Source organism: Camelus dromedarius, chromosome 10, assembly GCF_036321535.1.
Source record: "Camelus dromedarius isolate mCamDro1 chromosome 10, mCamDro1.pat, whole genome shotgun sequence".
Classification (NCBI taxonomy): Eukaryota; Metazoa; Chordata; class Mammalia; order Artiodactyla; family Camelidae; genus Camelus; species Camelus dromedarius.
The window spans coordinates 25,045,349-25,065,593 of NC_087445.1; the positions used below are offsets into that span (position 1 = coordinate 25,045,349).

A 20,245-nucleotide genomic window follows, 5' to 3' on the forward strand; every position below is an offset into this window, starting at 1 on the left:
CTGTAAAAATGAGGGAGAAGTTCTAACGAACAGATGCTAAGAAGAGCTGCCTGCTTTCTGTTGGATGATTGCATGATGTTGGTGGGTAGAGGGACATTTCTGTGCTTTTGGAGCAATGGTTCGGTAACCTTACCCTGGAATGTGAATCTTGACCGCAAGCGTCAGTTTTGCTGTCATGGCCAATTGACTTTACGGCAAACTACCTGCAGGTTACTGCAGTCTTGCATTTGTCTGCTGACTTCAGGTGGTGCTGAGGCAGCTATGAAGGAGACGAATGCTAAATTTAAATGCAATGACAGATGCTGGGTGACTTTGACAAGCTGCAAACTGTTGCAGCAAGCTCTTTTAATGGTGTACTCCTTTTACAGTCAGAGTTGTTTAAGATAACTAGGAAATTGTATGCATTTGGGGCAGTGTCTCTTAGTAGAGTTATTTTTAGCATGAGACATATTTTCACTCGTTAGTTGCCATATACCCTGCATTGGGCAGAATGATTTGTTTTGTGTTTCAAACACTGATTCTCTACTACACAAAAGCTGTGCCTACATATTACCAGTACAACTTGTTGAAAAATAAAATGATTTGTTAATTAATCCGTTTTTGCTTCTAAAAGAAACCAAAGAAGCTGTCTGATTTTTACCCTTGGTTGCAAACTAGTGTTATTAATCAGTTTTTGGAGAGTCATATGCTTACAGCTAAAATCTTTAGAGATTTATAGAGGATTTGGCAACTCTGCCATTACATTGAAGTTCTGCCGGAAGCGTAAAGTCCTTAAATTAAAAATGCTTTTTAAAATTTGAGTCTTTCCTAAGCTAATAGATACATAAGTAGGATTGCCAGAGAAAATAATGGATGCCTGGCTAAATTTGAATTTCAGAAAATCAACAAGTTAGTGTTTAGTATACCCCATGTACGGCATGGGATGTACTTATGCTAAAAATTTATTCATTTATCTGAATTTCAGATTTAACTAGGCATCCTGTATTTTTATTTACTAAATCTGGCTGCCTTATATTGACACAAATTTTTAAAAGCTCAGAAGAAATGCAGTTCAGAATAAGTTTCTCCTAATGTCCTCCAGCCCTCTACATTCCACTGTGTCTTTGGAAAGCTTACAGAAATAGTCTATGCTTTTATAAACATGCACGGATTAATTTTACTTACACCCACATCTTCCCCCCCTTCTTTTATATAAAAACTAGCAACTTAATACATTGCTCTGCTCATTCTTTTTTCCTATAACAATGTGGAAAATAAGGGACAGTGTCATCGAGTGAGTGGGCGTTTTGAAGTTGGGTAGAGTTGGATTCAAATCTAAGTTCTCGGACTTACTAGCTCTTTGACCTTGGGTAAGACCTCAGCCTCTTCCTTTCCTCTGTTGTCTTATCTGGAAAATGAAGAGAATAATGTGCCAGGCAGTGGAGGATGCTGTGGAGAGCAAGGTGGTCAGGGTCGCTGCTTCCCTGATGTAATGTGTGTAACTGCAGTCTCACAGCACTGTGGTGCCACATAGGGACCGAACTCACGGAGCCATTGTTGGTGCGCCTTGTAGTTCTGAGTGCCCTCACCATGGAAACAGACAGCAGTGATATGGCTGCAAGCGGAATAAATGAACAGCAGCTAGAGGGGCTGCTGTATGGAAGCCAGTATTTTTTGTAGTATTGGAATATGCTGTTCTCACTGTGTTGAGGGATTTAGTACCTTGAAATATAATAGCCATGTTTTTAAGTATACTTTAAATATTAATATAAGGAAGCTTAATTTTTTTTCTTGGGGATTTTACTTAAAATCCTGCATTTTAATAGTGATTTGTTTAAACATACATGGGCATTATATAAATGGTGAATATTATTGCTCTTTCTTTGATGTACCTACCCGTAGTTTCTAAAATACTTAATTCTGTGGGGAGGGTATAGCTCAGTGGTAGAGTGCCTGCTTAGCATGCATGAGGTACTGGGTTCAATCCCTAGTACCTCTATTGAAAATAAACAAACAAACCAACCTAATTACCTCCCTCACAAAAAAACATAAATAAATGAATAAATGAAATACTTAATTCTGACTTGTTCCTGCCTTTCTGCGGAGAGTTGGCTGTGTTGAATTGTCTATACCAGTCCATTTCAGACTTCATCACTCTGGGTCCCTATTTCCTTCTTTTGTTTCTCCTGTGTGGAGCAAGGTCTACACAATTTCGAACTTGGATAGAGGAAGAAGAACGTAGGGTGAATCTTCCTTCTCTCGAGGGGCAGCAGATTGTAGAAGTTAAATTAATTGACTCTGGAGCCAGAATATCCGGGTTCAAGTTTAAGCTTCATTAACTACTAGTGGTGCAAGTTACCTAACTTTTCGGTGCCTCAGTTTCCACACTTGTACAGTGCGGAGATTGTGTTAAAGGACTTAATTGGATAACATGCTTTGAAGGGTGCAGAGTTTGAACGTAGTAGATGCTGAGTGGTTGCTGTTATACCACTGCTTCTGCCCCAGGAATAATACCCTTCTCTTTGTTATTGTATCCGTGTCTTATTTCTTCTCTTTACTGCCCCTGTGATTCATCACTGCTAGCATGAATTGCCCAGAAAAACCCAGACAGCATTCTTCTGACATGTATTGAGCTTTCTTCACATCTTACCCATTGGCCACAACCCACTATTATCCCCCAGGTGCCCTTCTGTCTTCATAGTGTTGAGGCGGGTGAAGGGGGAAGGGTGTTTGATCGTGGGGTGGTGGGAGGGCGACAAGGAGAGTTCATGTCTGCAGTTTGATGGGGATGGACGCCATCCCTCCATCTCAGAAAGTCTGTGATTACACATGAGTTTTACACTTAGATCTGAGTACTTGGTGTAGGGGTATAGGGCATAGAAAGGAGCATTTTTTTTTTTTTAACCTCTTGTCTCTGTCATGGTTACTAATGGTGAAGTTGGAAGAGCCAGGTATTTTAGGGGCATCAGAGCAGGGATGACAAACTGTGAAACTAATTTTTTATCAGTGAAATTCAGAGGAATGGAGCTCTCATCTGGGAATTAATGTCACTGACTTGTAGCTGAATTAAGCATTTTTTCTTAAACCTTTATGAAAAGGGTTTCTCTGGGAAAAATAAAAAAGTAGTTCTGGTTCCGCATAGCTGACTTGTAGGTGAACTTTTGGATGACGGAGTTCTTCTCAGTTGGGAACTGCTTACTCTGTATTTTCTCTGCAGATTCCTCATAAATCAGTGGGCTTCCAAATCCATGGGCTGCCCTCCTCTCCACATCATGAATACTGTGTATCTTTCTGAGTTAATTTTTCACGGGGGGAAGAGGATAGTACTAAATTTTATTGTGTATACCAAGTGCTTACGCATATGATTTTATCCTTTCAAAGCTCTATGACTATCATTCATTTGTAATTAGAGATTGGCAAGTTCGGAAAAGGTAGATAAGTGACTTAACAGAGGCATATAGCTAATAAGTGGTCAAACAGATTTTTCCCTTTGGTCATCAGATGAGGGCTTTTTCATTGCTATCATGCGTCCTCTTGGGTGGTTTGATTAAATATATCTTTGTAGACCCTGGGTTTCCTTATATTGAGGTTTCTTTCTTACTATTTTTTGTCAGAAGTTAATAGTTTTTTGGGGGGGACCTAATAGTATGCTATTTCATGAAGGATTATTATATTCTCCTTGTAAATAAGAATAAAAAAGATGACTAGTTTATTCCTAAGGTCTCCCTGTACTTTTTGTACTCCTTGCAAAATGTGCAGTGCCTGGCTTTGGAATGCTAATCTATATGGACTCAGTAGTGATCCTATATATATATTTTAGAGTTAGGAGTTTTGCAGTGAGCTAGAAATTGGTATGTATTATTTATTTCATTTATCATAACCCAATGAGTAAATGTGCTTTCTAGGAAAGTAAGGTTTAGAGGATAGGCCCCTTGCTCAAGGCCACACCACTCATGAGGTTTCAGTTCCAGGCTAGAGCCAGTGCCCTCTTTCCTTGAAACCAGGACACTTTTTAAAACAAGTACCAGTAGTCGAGCTATCTGACTGCAGTGGAGTCGATGTTTTAAACCATGCATTCTAAACTGGGTTAAGGAAAATCAATAGGTACTGTTCTCAGTAATTACACAGAGCTAATTGCAGGCGTTGACGGTCTGTGCATCTGCTCATACACATCACATACTTTCTCTTTTCCCAAATGCATTCTCAAAGAGATTACAGGGGGCAACTTGTTCCTTCTTGGAGAAACTCCCTGTCTCATCTTCCACATGAGCAGTGAGGATGTCTGGCCGTCCATTACTTTTTTTCTGTTGAAAGAGTGACTGACTGACTTCCTGATGACTCAGGGTTTTCTGCAAGGCGAAGGATCTATGTGACTGGGAGTCAGTTGTGCAGAATTGTTGGACAGCAAAGATTAAAGGCGGGTTAGTGATGTGGATATTGTCAGTGGGGATCTGCATCCAGTACTTCAGAGTCCAAATGAGTATTATCAGAGAGAGATGAGATCTCGTGTGAGTTGAAGGAACTGAGAAGGTTTTTGTGAGAGGGAAAAAAGAGAATGATATAGACAGGAGGGTATTTTGACTAGTTTAAAAAAATTGTTTTTTTTCCTTTGTCTTTTTTTTTTTAAATAGAGTTACTGGAGATTGAACCAGGACTCGTGCATGCTAAGCATGCACTCTACCACTGAGCTGTACCCTTCCTCCAAATCTTTTTAATGTTGTGCTCTCTTTTATTCAGTTTTTTGTTCATGATTTACTATATTATCTTGCGTTGATTCACTTACTGCTTGAATGTCGTAGTATGTGTCTGTATTGTCTTCCCATTTAAGGCTGTGAGCTTTCAAGGGCAGGGTCATATCTTCGACTTTCTACATTCTAATGTTTTTGCCTACAGAATTTCTCATGCAGAGCCAAGTAAACTCCTTCCTCTGTGGGTAAGGATCTGTACGTGAATCCAAGGTTATAGTGGTCTGTGTTGAGAAGCTTTTACGGAAATATTTTAGATACTTATACTGTTCTATTTAAAACAGTTTTTATGCCTTCTGCCTTATTATGTGACTGTTATCTGAAAATATAGGATAATTTTGAATAATCCTAAAATGATTAATTTTTTTTTGCCAAAAGGAAAACTATGTCATGTCAACAAGATTTTATTGTCCAAGAGGATTTAGTTTTAAAATATAATTTTAAAGTTCTATTAATTAAACCATTCCTTTTTCTTTCTCCCTAGAGTTCCATTGTAGTTGCTGTTGATAATCATTGTAGAGAACACTGAACTTTGGAAAAAATGTTAGAAACTGTAGGTAAGACCTATTTTTTCCTATTTTTATAATAATTGAAACTCCTTCCACTGGGATCTTTGAAATGTAGTATATTCTACATATCAGGATTCTATCTATAGTAATTTAGTTTGAAAAATTTAATCCACTAACATTGTAGTAGGATAATGTGTTTCTATATTTGGATGGTTTCATGTGAAGTGTTACAGAAAACATGTCATTTACAGGCAAAAGTTAAAAGCATATGAAATATTCTACCAGTTACGGGTTTTAAAAAAGCTTAATGTAAACTCAGTTCTGATTTATGAACCCAGTTCTAGTTAATATTTGTTTCTGAATAGCTCCAGAAAGTTTAACAGTATTTTTAATACTGAAAGATCATTGCCTATCTCTTATTTTTACTTTTTTTGGGGCAGGTGAAGTACTATTGAGCTTTGCTTTTAAGTTGATAAAAGTGTTAGTAACGAATACTGACTGCAGTAAAATTGACTGACAATTTAAGGCAGTTTAATTTGGCATGAGATAATTTAGGTTGAAATATCCAAATTTTCTAGGCTCATGGGTTAATCTTTTTTTCACACTGCTCTTTAGTTTTAGAGAAAGTAGTTTATAGAACCAGTTTCACGTGTGTCAGGTATGGTCCGCCCAGTTGTCCCCCGTCTGACACTGCAGTCCTCACCTTTTCCAGGGAGCTCTTTGCGATTGGAAGGTGTCTGGATTTCACTGTGGTGCCTTGATGATCATTACTGGTGCCTTGACACCTGCAGGTTTTGAGGGGTGAGGGGGCGGATGGCTGGAAAGGAGAAGGAGCTGTTTTTGTGGTTCTGGGGATGATTACTGTGACTTTTGTTCTTGGTGGTAGGCCCGTGATGAGAATGCATGGGTGTGTGTTTCCTTCGTCACCTATTTTGTACTGAAGGTCCCATACCACAAAGACGGTAGTCCACACAGCAAAGTTCCTCATGAGAAAGTGGACGCAAAGGGGGAATACAGAGTTATTTAAACCATTACCTTCTAATCATTATTCTGTAGGTTATTACTGAGCTGTACATCTTTCAAGAACCGACATGGGAATTGACGCTAGATTTGTATTCTGAGATACCGTGGGAAATACGACCCAGAATAAAGTTCTCATGCATATCTTTTTTATGATTTGCTTTAAAAATTCTGCATAAGAGTGAATATTGTTTAAATTTGTGTTTGTGTGTGAACTCATGGTCAGCATTAAATCATATCTTACTATTTTAATTATGCAGAGACAGTTTCCCTGTCTCTGCATAATTCTACATTTGGTGCTGAAGAAAGTGTCTCTGGTGATAATTTTCTCTCTTTTCTGATTGCAGTGATATGGCAAATATATTTTAATGGAAACACTTGTTACCATCATGCATCTTTTAGGACATGTATCTGAACGGTCGCTATATTTAAAAAAAACAAATTTGGCTTTCCTTATAAGTAAGGGAGAGAAGGAGAGAGAGTGAGTTTTGAGGAGATGTTTTTAACAATTATTTGTGGTAGAAACTCACTCACTGGTGGAAGCGTGCATGAAAGATGCTAGGATTACTAGGGGTACACTTATGGAAAATACTGACTTTTGCATCTTTGTGCCTGATACAAGGTGATTAGTAAATTTTTGACTTGTATTAGTTTTATGCATACATATGTACATATGCTGTTTAATTTGGGGATAAGGCATTTAAAGTAGTAAAAATTGTGCTTTTGAAGGGATATGCATTATTCTGACATATTTTCAAGTAAATTCACAAGTACACAGTACTTTGCCTCTTAATATGAATTTGTCACATGTTGGATGTTATAACTCATCAGTGACATTATTCACCTTTGCATACTAGCTAAATTTCTAATTTTTCTTGTATGTAAAATTTTTAAGTGAAAATAACAACATTTGCAAAGTCACAGAAAGTGTGGTTTTCATTAGTTTTTATACAAGAGTTGAAATAGCTGGTATTGGACTCAAATATGCCTCATCTGAATGTCTGTACTATACAATTAGTTACATGTAGCATACACTATAACCAGTTCCCTGCTTCCAGAGAAACTTTCTTGCTAGAGACTTCAGGGTTTGAAAGCTATATTTATAGTGATACATGTCCCTCCTTTCTTCCTATGTCAGTTTTGAGCTCTTGAAAGGAATAGTTGTAGGATCTCTCTAAGTGTGGTTTGATGCCTGTCTTTTGACTCCTGTTATTGACTAATGCTGCTCTTTGGTTTAGACAAAAATCGGGCCCTGCAGGCAGCAGAGCGCTTGCAAGCCAAGCTCCGGGAGCGCGGGGATGTAGCCAACGAAGACAGACTGAACCTTCTCAAGTCAGTGCTGCAGAGCCCGCTCTTCAGTCAGATTCTGAACCTTCAGACTTCCGTACAGCAGCTGAAAGACCAGGTAGGCTGTGAAGCGCCCAAAGCAGGCCTTCGTGGCATGGCGTGCATCTTGTGAAAGTCTTGTGTTTTTTTCTGAAAGGCTGATGTTTGTATGTGTTAATGGATCGTTAATGAAGTCATTTAAACCTCCAAATGAGACGTTCAGATTCACTGTGGCTCCTCCACCCAAACCCCCAGTTATTTTTGCAGTGGTTGTTGCTGTATATTGTAGATGGATGACATTGTGTTGACAGCTGTGTGAATGCAGAAGGATGAATTCCTACAGGAGAAGGGCATGATAAAAATATGTTTAAGGTGGATGGCTGTAGCCTTGGTTTCCATCATCACTAAGACTCATTGTTCGTGTGATCTTGCTCATTCCGATTCAGGCATTTAGTGCACTTACAAGGTTTCAGATGAGCCTGGATTTGCATGTGTAATCATGTGTGTGAGGAAGGGAAATCACCTCTGTTTTGACAGTAAGGGGAATAATTACATTGTCATCAGTTAGAGGAATTGCAGTTCTCACTTCTTAAAAAGAGTGTAAGTAGCAATTGCTCCCGTGACAGCATCAGATGGTGATAAACATTAGAACTTCTAACTGTAAGTGTTTTATTTCTGTAAAAACTGTGAGCATTAAAAAGCCCTAGGGTTTATATTAAAATTGAAACATATCACGATGACAGAATGAAAACTGGAGTCAGATGTTCTTTGAACTTACATAATTTAATCACTATTTCTCAGATTTTTAAGAAATATTTTTGAAGTGGTTGTTATTCTCACAAGGTTTGAAGTCAAGATCATTATGCCTTCCTTCCGAGTTAATTCTGATTCTGCTGTTTTTAGCATTAGTCTAATGGTTATGGATGACTTGCTAGCAAATATTCTACCTTAAAAGTTTAAACTGAAACCTGAAGTCTAATTTCTTAATTCAGTGAAAGTACAGCTTCAGTTAAAAAAAAAAAAAAAAAGTGCCGAATGCAAAAAGAACAAATAGAAGCAATAGAGAAGGAATTTGTTTAATGTCACATAGCTTCTTAATCTAGATATTTTGGAAGTCAAAAAAAGTAAGTAAATAAATCGAGAAGAATCTTTAAAACATTTTTTTCTCAAGAGGATTTCTACTTAATGATTTTAAAAGTCATAATCCTGAATTAAGGAAAAGAGGTATATTTCGTATATGTAGTTATGTTTGTTTCCTTTGTAAATTATTAAGATTTTCTGACTTCAAATACTCATTTTCAGAATGGACTGGCAAGCTTTTGGAGAAACCAGTAACATGAATATAAGCATAATTATGGTGTGGAGAATTATCTGGTTTTACAGAGAGTGTGAAGATGGTGAACAGACGTCTTCTCCCCTAATTGTATTATGTAGAATATGATTAGAATGAGAGGAAAACTTGAGAAAGTACTAGTAGGTATGTTAGGAAATAGACCAATGAGGCAAAATCTCCCTTCCAGCCAGCCGCACAGAAGAGAGTAGCGTTTGTACTCAGCACACCTGCTAAAAGCAGGGGGAGACGTGGGCCTGCTTGTTGATGGGCTCGTTTTATTATTCCCAAATGGAAGTAGGAAGTGGGCTCTAGAACTGTTTGGGTCCCATGTGATTCAGCTGAAATTTCCTTGGAAATTACTGAGCATAGTATTATCGAGCCTCATAGTCTGCGAACTATGTACAGTGTGATCTTACTCTGTTAATGACAGACCCTAATGTACGCTTGAACAGCATGGGTATGAACCATGCAGGTCCACTTACACAGGTCCACTTTTTTTTTTTTCAGTAACTGCATCTGTGTACCATAGATGTGTTTTCTCTTCCTTATGATTTTCTCAGTAACACTTTCTTTCCTCTGGCTTACTTTATTGTGAGAACACAGCATGTGATATATATGACCATACAGAATATGTGCTAATCGATTGTTTATGTTATCAGTAAGACTTCTGGTGCACAGTAGGCTGTCAGTAGTTAAGTTGTGGGGGAGTCAGAAGTTAGCCTTGAATTTTGGACTGCGCAGGGGTCGGCACCCCTAACCCTTGTGTTGTTTGAGGGTCAACTGAATTTCAAGAGTAAGTAAGCCGTGATGTTTGTGAGTTAGGTAGGCATGTCTTAACATGCCTTTGGACTTCTGGCTCATTGGTCACCTCTTCAAATACTGAAAAGGACCAAGGAATCCCTCTGTTCTCCCCTCTGCTTGTTACAGTGGCTTAGAGAGTAGAGCCAGGACTAGAGCTCGGGTTTCTTGGCTCCCAAGGCACAGCCCTCTCCCTTATTCGAGTCTGCAGCTTGCCTTACATCTTCCTGCCACCCCCAAGGGTAGAAAATTAGTCCCTAGATTCCAAGGGTTTAATGTCGCTTGAAACCACTGATAACTTCCCACGGTTTTTGTGACTCTACACTTTACTCTCCGTTCTTTACCAAGTCAGTTTCATTTATTTATTGAACCACTTTATTTTCCTCGGATGACTAGAGGACATTTTCAAAAACTTGTATTATTTTCTGTTTTAAAGTTTAAAAATAAATATTCTAGACATTAACCACGTTAGATTTAAATTACCAACTGCTAATTTATTATTATTTGTAATTTAATATTTAAGCAATGCACCTAATGAGTGAAAATTGTGCTTTTAATCCAGTAGCTACACACATATGATTAATGGTCAACTTTTATTTATTGTCTTATACCTAAATTATGTTTTCAAATGTATAATTCTGTATGTACAGTGGGAGCACTTACTGTCTCCTTTTTAGTATTAGTGGAAAGTTTGACCCCTTCGATTTTCCTCTGCCATCATTCTGTGTTTTAAAAAGCAAAGTCAGTGAATAACTGAAAAGCGCAAGGTACATGTAGCATATTGGGAGCATAATCATACTGTTACATTAATGACAGATGTTGACATGCCATGTTGAATTAACCCCACTGTTTTTTCCCCCAGATCCTTCTCATTACCTGTATTCAATAATGTTTAATTTTTCCACTTTGCTTCTTCAGTATTAAGACTGCCCTTAGAAATCAAACTATTTCCCTTTGGCAAATTAAACACTTGACAGGTGTGTAACTGAGAGGGCAAAAAAGCCTTGTCCTGAAGGGATTGTGCTATTTAAATATTGTCAAAAATATTAACAAGTCTGAGAGTATAATTGATGCCTCTGTTTAACTCTGCCACATTGTGTATTGTTCTAACCGCCAGCTAAAAGGATGTGTGCTATTAAACCTGAATAATCTCTAATAGCTGCAGTTCATTTCCCATTGCATGATTCCTGTTTAAGTGAAGAGAGAGAGGAAGAAAAAAAGGAACCGTGACTTTGTGTCAGTGATCTGTCAAATGCAAATTCTCAAGTAGTGTCCTCACTGTCACCTAGTCATCACAACTAATAACTGCGGGGCTTAATGCATATTCATGACAGAAATCCAGCTATTGTGGAGGAAATAAACACGTTAGCAGTTTAATAATAGAAACGTGTCAGCCATGAGGATATTGGATTTGCATATTTATTCTGTGACGTTTCTTCAGTCCAGTATAGGTGGATGCTTCTCTCCTGATTACTTAATTACCTTGCCTTCTGAATTGACTATGGGCACTAAATTAAATGTCCCTTTTACTCTGAGTTATTTGTAGGAAAGCTACAAATTAAAATTAGAAATTTAGGACTAATACTTAATAATTGTCATTGCCATGATTTTTTTAAAAGCTGTGGCTACAGAGACCCAATTGAAAAAAATGTGGTTGTACAGGTTACAAAAGCTGCTAATACAGAAAACCAGCCTCAGAGCACAGAATATTTTGGAGGTTTCTCCTTGTCAGTGATTTCCAGCCCTTTTGGAGTGTGTTGTCATTCTAGTTTGATATTTCCAGGTTCCTGATTCATTCACCTTTCTCCCAGAATAGTGTTGGCCTACATGCATATCATCTCAGTGCATTATGTATATGTACACAGAAGTAAGCCAGATTTTTCTAATTTTTTTCTTTGGAAATTTTATGACATCTCTTGAAGTAATTGGAGAGATGCTGACTTAACATAGAATCAGTGTAGGAAATTAGTGCTCAGTGTTGATCAGAATAATTCAGTCCTTTTTCAGTTTTATTCTTCCAAATATGGTCTTCATGGTATAAAATTGTGGTTTTATGTTTCTGTGTTTCTGAGTTTTATCATATTCCAAAAAGAACTTGGAACAATTCCTGAAGGCAAAACACATTGACTAATGAACGATTCAAAGGTAAATCTAAACAAAGACCAAATAAAAATATTAGAGAACTAGACAAACTAAGATCTTGTGTTGCTAAAATTAAGTATATAATTTAATTACTACTTCCCAGGACAAAGGCAGAAAAGAACTAGAGAATTATCTATTGCTCAGTGTGAGACATCATTCAGTGAACCAGATTTTCCTTTGGCAATGGGAGGGTTAGCTCATGGATGTTTTTATAGAAAGCTGACAGTCATTTATTAGCAAAGCTTTGTTGAACATCTAAAATAAATAAAAATACAGTGAATAAGTAAGATGGAACGTCTCACTATTTGGAGGAGAAGATAGAACATATATATTCTAACATAATTAAATAGAAAAACAAGAAGGTGAGTGGTATAAGACAGAAACATTTTAGGTAGTGGGAACAGTGTTTATAAGGGTTTAGAGCAGTTCTCAAATGGTGGTCATTTTATATTCTCTCTCTTCAGGGGACATTTAGCAATGTCTAGAGACACTTTTTTATTCTTAATTTTAGTAATTTGAGGTGTTATTTTTTCTTTTTGGTCTGGCTAAAGGTTTGTCAATTTTGTTGATTTTATAAAAAGCACCAACTTTTGGTCTTGTTGATTCTCTTTGTTGGTTTTCTGTTCTCTATTTCATTCATCTCCCCTCTAATTTTTATTGTTAAAAAAAAAAGCAAATAAAAGGAAACAAAGATTAGAGACACTTTTGATTGTCACACCTTGTGGGTGGTGGGGTGAAATGCTGCTGGCGTGTAATGAGTAGAGTGTACAGCATAGCCCCTCACAACAGAGCTGATGGGTTTATAATGTATGCAGTGCTGAGGTGGAGAAACCCTGATTCAGAATCACATACAGTCACATATTATCAGAGAAATGGAATATGTGTAGGCTGTTGGCAAGAGAGGAAACTTTGGAGCCAGATTGTGAAGAATTTATTAAGGTAAGGCTTTTTGCTTTTTTTGCAGTATCTTTGCTGTTTTGCATTATTTTAGTATCTTTGCTCTTTTGCGTCGAATTTTGTTTTATCAAGTTTAAATTGTATTAACTTTATCTTATAACCATTCTATTAAATACAATATTTCACCAGTCATTTTATTTATTTATTTTTATTTCTCCACATTTAAAAAATTGTAGTAAAAAACACACAACATAAAACAAAAGTAAAGGTTTTCGTGACATTTTGAAAGTTAAGACCTTCAGTTGTAATTGTAAAATACATGAATTATTCTTCAGAGGACTGTTTCTTTCATCCTTCTAAGAATGAGATATACTAAAAATGCACACTACTTTACTGATGGCTTTCCTGCCAAAGAGTACGTAAGGTAATGTACCCTGTATATTCTTTTTTCTGATGCTCTGTCTTAAAACAAGAGCAAATTGTATAGAATCTAGAGAAACACGTAGTCAGTGTGTACCTCCAAGGGTCACTGATGGAAGCAGGGATGGTAGACGGGGTACCACGGCGCTAGGGCTTGCCTGGAGAGCCACTCTTCTATAGGAACATACTTGTAAAATGGCTAAGTCGAGTTTACAGCCAAAGTGTTCACCTATACTGTTTTTCAGCGGTAACATCAGCAGCTCTGACAGTTTCTTACATTTATATTTTTTAGATTGATGGGAAATGAGAATTTTGATAACCGAGAACTTTGCTCTGTTTTGACTTTGGTAGTCAGAAAGATGCTGTTTTGTGCAGTTCATGTCTCAAAAGAGCAGAAAGGTCTGTTTCCTCAGCTTTATTTTATTACTTTATAAATGACAGAAACATAACCCCTCTGTCTATGGTTTCTAATTCGAGACTGAAATGAAGATGATTCATCTGTAGGCTTGCTATCAGTAGAGGGGAAGTGACTGCGGTCTCCCAAGAATGCCTAAATTGAATTATGACTTGGTGTGGGGGAAGGGGAACAGAGAGAAAGAAAATATGCCTTGACCCCTTTAACAGGAATTATCTAAAAATCGAATGGAATTCTTTTCAGTTGATGTTGCTTGTGAAAATGAAAAATATTTTCCTTACTTCTGAAATGGTTTTGCCTTTATGATAGAGCGTTGCAGCCGCCTAACAGGAAAGTGTCTGTTTCTTGAGACTTTAACGTACGTTATCTAGAAGTTAAAAGAGGAGTTGATTCTCATGTTTTTACATTTACCATAAAGTTTATTTACTGTGGGAATTTCAAATACTTTATTTTTGGTACAATAACAGCTTTTAAATGTTTGTTCCTTTAACTAAAAGTTTGTAAATATAGAGCCTTTGAAGGGACTAAAATTCTTGTTTTATCCTGGGCAAGAAGGCACTGTTCAAGCTTTTTATACAGTGCTGGATTAAAATGCAACACCATCTTGCTATTGGGTATGCATGTGTGTCTAAAACAGCAAATGGTGCTAATTGTATGGTGTTTTTGTGACAAAGTTAAATGGTCTTTGGAGAAGAGGGAAAAAATGTGAATTTTACTGGGTATAATCTAAATCAGTTTTTTAACCCAAGAGCTTCGAAGAGTAGAGGAGTGATTTACATTTGAAGTATAGCAGCAGCAACCACAAGAACAGTTGCTTTTAGGAAGCCCTTGTGCGCTGTGGACTTGTCTCATTTAACCAGTCCATCAGCTCTTTGACGTGGGTTTTATCCCTATTTTGTCCAGTGAGGAAACTGGGGCTTAGAGAGGTTATGGAACTTACCCTGGACCGTTCATTGGTAGATTGAGGGGAAGAATCTAGGTCTCTTTGACCCTGAACCCAGTGTATTTAAACTTTTATTGCTAAATCCTTACCTCTCTAATAGAAAGAAATAAATAAGTTGAAAAAACAGTTAATAGAATTTCTAAAGAGAGGTACACTTAAACTAAACCTTTTGTGAATTCAGATTCGTTAAGAATTGCCATTTCCCTTGAATTATCCCTCCAAATTTTAATCTGAGGGCCTTTTTAATATACAGCAGAACTTTCATTCTGCTTTTATTTAAAACTATGCTAGGTTTTAAAAGTAAATGAACTAGTAAACTTATGGTGAGAAAGAATATGAAAACAAATACATGTATGTTCGTGTGTGACTGAAGCATTATGCTGTGCACCAGAAATTGACACAACATTGTAAACTGACTATACTTAAATAAAATATATATAATACAAAAACAATTTTTTTTAAACAAATAAAAAAATAAAATAAATGAACTGAGTACAGATGATGTGAGATGGAGAGGCAATATGGCCAAGTAACATCAGTCTCCATGTGCCCGTTTCCATATATTTATACTTGTCTGAGGTTTGGTTTTATTTTAATTTGTCTCTAAGCAGACTGTGAACAGTGAATCAATTTTATCTCCTGGAAATATGGGACTTATAAAAACAACACTGCAAAAATTCTAACGTGTCGTTTGTCTAAATTTTCACTTTCTAAATTTCTTTGTCTTGGCATTTTAAATAGATAAATTTACTTAATTTGGAGACCTTTACCCCTTTGATGAAGAAAATTTCAGTATACTGTGGTGAGAGTATTATTTTTGGTCAAGCTACATTCTCTAAAATTTTTCCCTTGCAAGTTTTGTTAAGAAAGCACAGAAGTGTTGAGATTTAAATAAAGGAAAGACATTCTGCAAATACACATCAACACACATGCCTAGACTGTGGTGTCTGTGCTGCGCTCCACTCGCCATTTGTTCTTAACAGGCGTGAAAAGGAGTTTTAGAATTCATTGTGTTTCAGGTTTGTTTGGCGTCCATTTACTACTTTTGGGATAAAATCCATGCCACGTTCACCTTTGAATACCTTGTCCCAGACATGACACTTAACTCAAACTCAAGAAATGATTGCTTAATTAACAAGAATGTTCTTGAATATTCAGGACTGTTATGGATTAGTCATTTATGTTTTCTTGCCAAAGAACTAATTTTTAACATAAATAAATTAGCCAAATAACTGAAGTTACTTTGAAGATGCCTCAGTTTTTTCTTAGTAGCTGTATTGAATAGGTGTGTCACTCATCCTCCATCATCATCATAGTGATTAACGTGTATAAAGCTCTTACTGTGTGCCGGGAGCTGTTCCGCTATAGTTAACCTGCCTCATCATTACAGCAGCACTGTAAAGTAGAAGATGACGTTTTCCTCATTTTGCATGGGGGAGATGGCGGTGCAGAGAGGTTAAGTGGTGGAGTTAGTATTTGGATGCAGGCAGGCTGGCTCCAGACCCCAGGTCTTGATCATAGAGCTCTGTCCTTTTTGTTTGTTTGTCTGTCTCACTGTCCTCGTAAACAATATAATGAACACAATTTAAGGATTTCCTGGTGATTTTGAGGGCTTCGTTTTGATTATGTGATCTCAAATGCTGGCAGTGTTGCCTAGTTTGGAGACAGACACAATCCGGACTTGTATTCTGGCACTGATATTTATAAGTAAATGATCTTAAACATGACTTTATTTCTTAAAATGAAAAAATACGTATTTATCTTTACCAAGCCTCTTTTTTTTCCTCCTGTAGTTACAAAATGGGAACTAACTAACAGGAATCTAAAAACTCAAAGACTTAAGCCCAGTGCTTACCAAGCATTCAGTAAATATCAGTTCTCTGCTTCTTGCTTCCTCCTTCTATTGGAATTTAATATTCTAAGGCAGCAGTTCTTAAATAGTTTGGTCTAATGACCTCATTACATTCTTAAAAATTATTAAGGACCTCAAAGAAGCTTTTGTTTTTGTGGTTTTATCCATCAATACTTACCAGAAATGAAAATTGAGAAGTATTATATTTATCAATTAATGCATTTTAAAATAACAGTAATAAGCCCCTTATATTTAAAAACTAGTGAGAAGAGTAGCATTGGTTTACATTTTTGTACATGTCTTTAATGTGGCTCAGTAGAAGACAGTGATTCTCATATCTGCTTCTGCATTAGATGTGTTTGGATTTGGTGTTTTAGTTGATATATATGAGAAAATCTGCTCTCACGCAAATACGTATCTGGAAAAAGGGAGGAGTATATATGGCCTTTCCAGATAATTATAGATATTCTCTGTTAGGGCATCAGAAGTCTGGGTAGTTTCTTAAAGGTTAGCTACAATGTGGAATGTGAAACCAAAACAATGAACATTTTCTACTCTATTACAGTAAAATCTATCTTGTGCTTTGAATTTTTACTTTTTTTACCCATGCATAATTTTATATTACTTTGGTCATCTGGAAAACTTGAAAAATAGAAAAATTACACTTCACATTTCATTATGTAATATCAGAAAATTACAGTTGCTAATAACACTTGCTAACATCACTTCTGATCTTATCAAGAGAGGCTTTAAATTATGGAAGAGTGTCAAGCTCAAGGTGACAGATGCAAGTTTTCTTAAATTCTAATTTTTACTCGAAAGCTTCACATTTACTCCTGGCAACAATTACTGTCAGTTGTTTTCCTTGAATTGACTGGCATACTTTATTTTTGAGAAATTGTCTACCGTATACCCATGTCTGAATAACCATTTTTTGGTTTTAAGTCATTTTTTTTCAAGTAATACGGTGCCCATGTAAAAAGAAGCCAAGTCTAGCTTACAACTCCAACAGTAGTGCCTTTCTTTTGCCGGTTGTATTGTTCTTACAGCAGAAGTATTTTATGTTTACTTACACTTTTTGAAACACAGAATATTAAAAAGATGTACATGCAAGAGTCAAGATTGAATAAAACTAATAATTTTTACTGCTTCTTATGAACTTTTATGTGATTCAGAGGTAGGGAAATAGACTTGTTCTTACTGGGAGGAACTGAAAATAATTTGTTGCCTTTTTTTTTTTTTACAGCTTCCCCCAGTAAAAATAGTAAAAAGTAAAGATACTATCAAAAAAGATCAAACAAGTATGGAAAAGAAACCATTGTTTTTGAAATTAATGGAAACTAACTGCAATGTCAGTGGAAACTCAGGGGATAGGTTAAAGAATCCTGTTATAGTTTATTTTTGTAAAACCTAATTTTATTTTTGTAAAACCTAATTTTCTAATGGTAAACTTAAAATTTATCTTATAACAGTAATGAAAAACATTTAAAACAAAATTATGACTTTTAAATTCAAGTTATTTTCCAGTCTTTACCCAAGTGTTCATATATATTTTTAGGAAATTGGTGGGGGGGAATCTGAATATTTTTGTGTAAGAGTATTTCTAAAGATTTTGGTGAAACTTAGACTGTCTTTTAAAATGTAGTTTACAACATACACATGGAGTACTCTGCATTACACTTCCTGAACATTTTTAGTGCAGTATGCCCTTCGGATTGGTTATAATAAATATCTTTTATGATGTAATTTCAAAAATAAAATTTTCATAGATGCAGTTTTGAGTGAAAACTAGAACAGTATAAAATAGCATGACCTTTGCCACATGGCCATTCACTTAAGTGGACAGGGTGTATCAGGGTCCAGAGCTTACACTGTACTTGATCTTGCCATTTAATAGGCTGCAGCAGTAAGCATTCCTTTGGGTAGATTATTGATCATTGATCATCCATATGTGCCTTCCTAAATATCAAAAGGGACAAGACAGGAGTCTTAAGTTCTCTCTAATTCATTTCTTTCTTTAGGCTCTAGTGTTTCTTGAGTTTCCTGGTTGATAGTTTTTAGTACAGGGGAATTTTAAAAACAAATATGCCGCTGAAACTTTGTACTTATAGCTCCATCGAGGCAGATGCAGAAAATTTACATTTTCGTTACTCAGAAGGACTCCTTAACCATTCTTGGTTTAAGGAATTAATTTCTAAACTAAGTACCCTTAACTTTTATAATTTATCAGCCAATGATAGTCCATGGAAACTTTAAGAATATCTACAAATGATAACGTGAGTTCTAGACTGCTGCTTGCTTTGCTATTCAGGAATTCATAGCTATAAAAGAAAGGCATTCTATTTCAGTAGATGGGTGAACTAAGAGTGGTGGGCTAGTTTTATGGTATGTCTAACATATCAATGGTTATGGAAAGCATTTTGTCTCTTTAATTACTGTCCCATTAGCTGGAGCCCAGTGTTTTGGGTATTTCAGGTGCTGTTGAGTATTTGAATGAATGAAAGGAAGGTCTCATAGAAAATGTAAAATTATCCTTATTCCATCTGAAAATGCCCCCTCCATAACTTGCTGCTCCCCTTTGTATCTTGTTTATTAGTTCAAGAGCTATGAGCTACTTTATGTCCAAAATAGTCTCGTCACATTAAGCTAATCCGCTTTGAACATGCAACTCAATTTCTTTAATTAGCTTTAAAAATAAGGGTCATTAAATCAGAGTGCCACCATCAATTACTGTGCCAGGGTTTGCCTGTTCAATAATGCATCAGAGTTGTGCTGTACTCAGTATTTTCACTGAAAGATTTATGGAAAAGGAGGCCTCTCTTGGTTCCAAACTTGAAATGGAGTTCTATTATGTGTAAAAATTTTTTTCCTGTGATTGCTGCCGTTTTAGGTGCTGTATTTCATTGAATACTCTCAGCATCCTAACCCTTTTTACATTTCATATTTGGGATCAGTTCCAGAGAATGTTTTACAGCATTTTTGTAAATTCACAAGAAAATAAGCACTTTTCTTGCTCTGCAAGAAGAAAAGACAAGGTGCAGATTAAAAAAAAAAACAGTCCACATTTCTATGCGGTGCACCTGTTCTGGCAAATTCCCCAGAGAGTGCCTTACTTCTTGCTTTTCATTCTGTGAGGAATAACAAACAAACAAAAATTGTGAAATTGAGCTAGCAATATATGTTTCAAAATTTGTTTAAAATCTAGCAAAAATGGAGTTGCGAAAGCAATGGTCATTTTTCTTTCTTAATTTAAGGTAATACATATTTTAGCTTCTAAATGATAGAAAAATAATATTCAAATGTACGTAAGCATTTGGGTCATTTTATTCTCACTGCTGTGAAATGAATTCAGAATAAGTCAAAATAACAGGGCCACAAATCAGGTTTGGATAATCTGTATGGAAATGGTTTAGGAAATTCAGTTTGATCCTCAGCAGTCATTTTTGTAGACAGTTTTACATGTACTTCTGGAAAGACTGATGTTAGCTGTTAAAATAGAACTAATAACGTTAACTTCCTTTTTTTAGTTAACAACCCAAAAGAGACAGATAAAACAAAAGAAGTCCATATTTCAGTAGTTGATAGCAGTTTTAGTTAAGTGAGTCTACATATTTGAAAATTTTCTATTGTTTTAAGCTTAAGTGCATAGACCATATTTATATGGTCAAAATATTTAAGACGTTGATCTTTTGGAGTATTTTGGAGTGACATTAATAATTAAAGAATAGGTATTATTATTGAAGAAAGATAAAAAAAAACAGTTTATAAACATCTTACAGTTATGTCAGCCTTGTACCAGAATGGGTCAAAATAGTTCAGTGTAAAAGTATAAGAGAACCTAATGATTATCTTTTCTCCTTGGAATT

General features: G+C 36.1%; 1 protein-coding gene across 7 annotated transcripts in view; it reads left to right on the top strand.

Annotated features, from left to right (window-relative positions):
• MPDZ (multiple PDZ domain crumbs cell polarity complex component) overlaps positions 1-20,245 on the top strand; it is a 146,055-nt gene that overhangs the window by 16,971 nt on the left and 108,839 nt on the right. For all 7 annotated transcript variants that reach the window (XM_064490200.1, XM_064490202.1, XM_064490203.1 and 4 more), the window contains exons 2-3: positions 5,209-5,281; positions 7,492-7,658. In XM_064490200.1, the coding sequence (XP_064346270.1) occupies positions 5,266-5,281; positions 7,492-7,658 (183 nt within the window). In that variant the 5' untranslated portion in view covers positions 5,209-5,265. The remainder of the gene's footprint in view (positions 1-5,208; positions 5,282-7,491; positions 7,659-20,245) is intronic.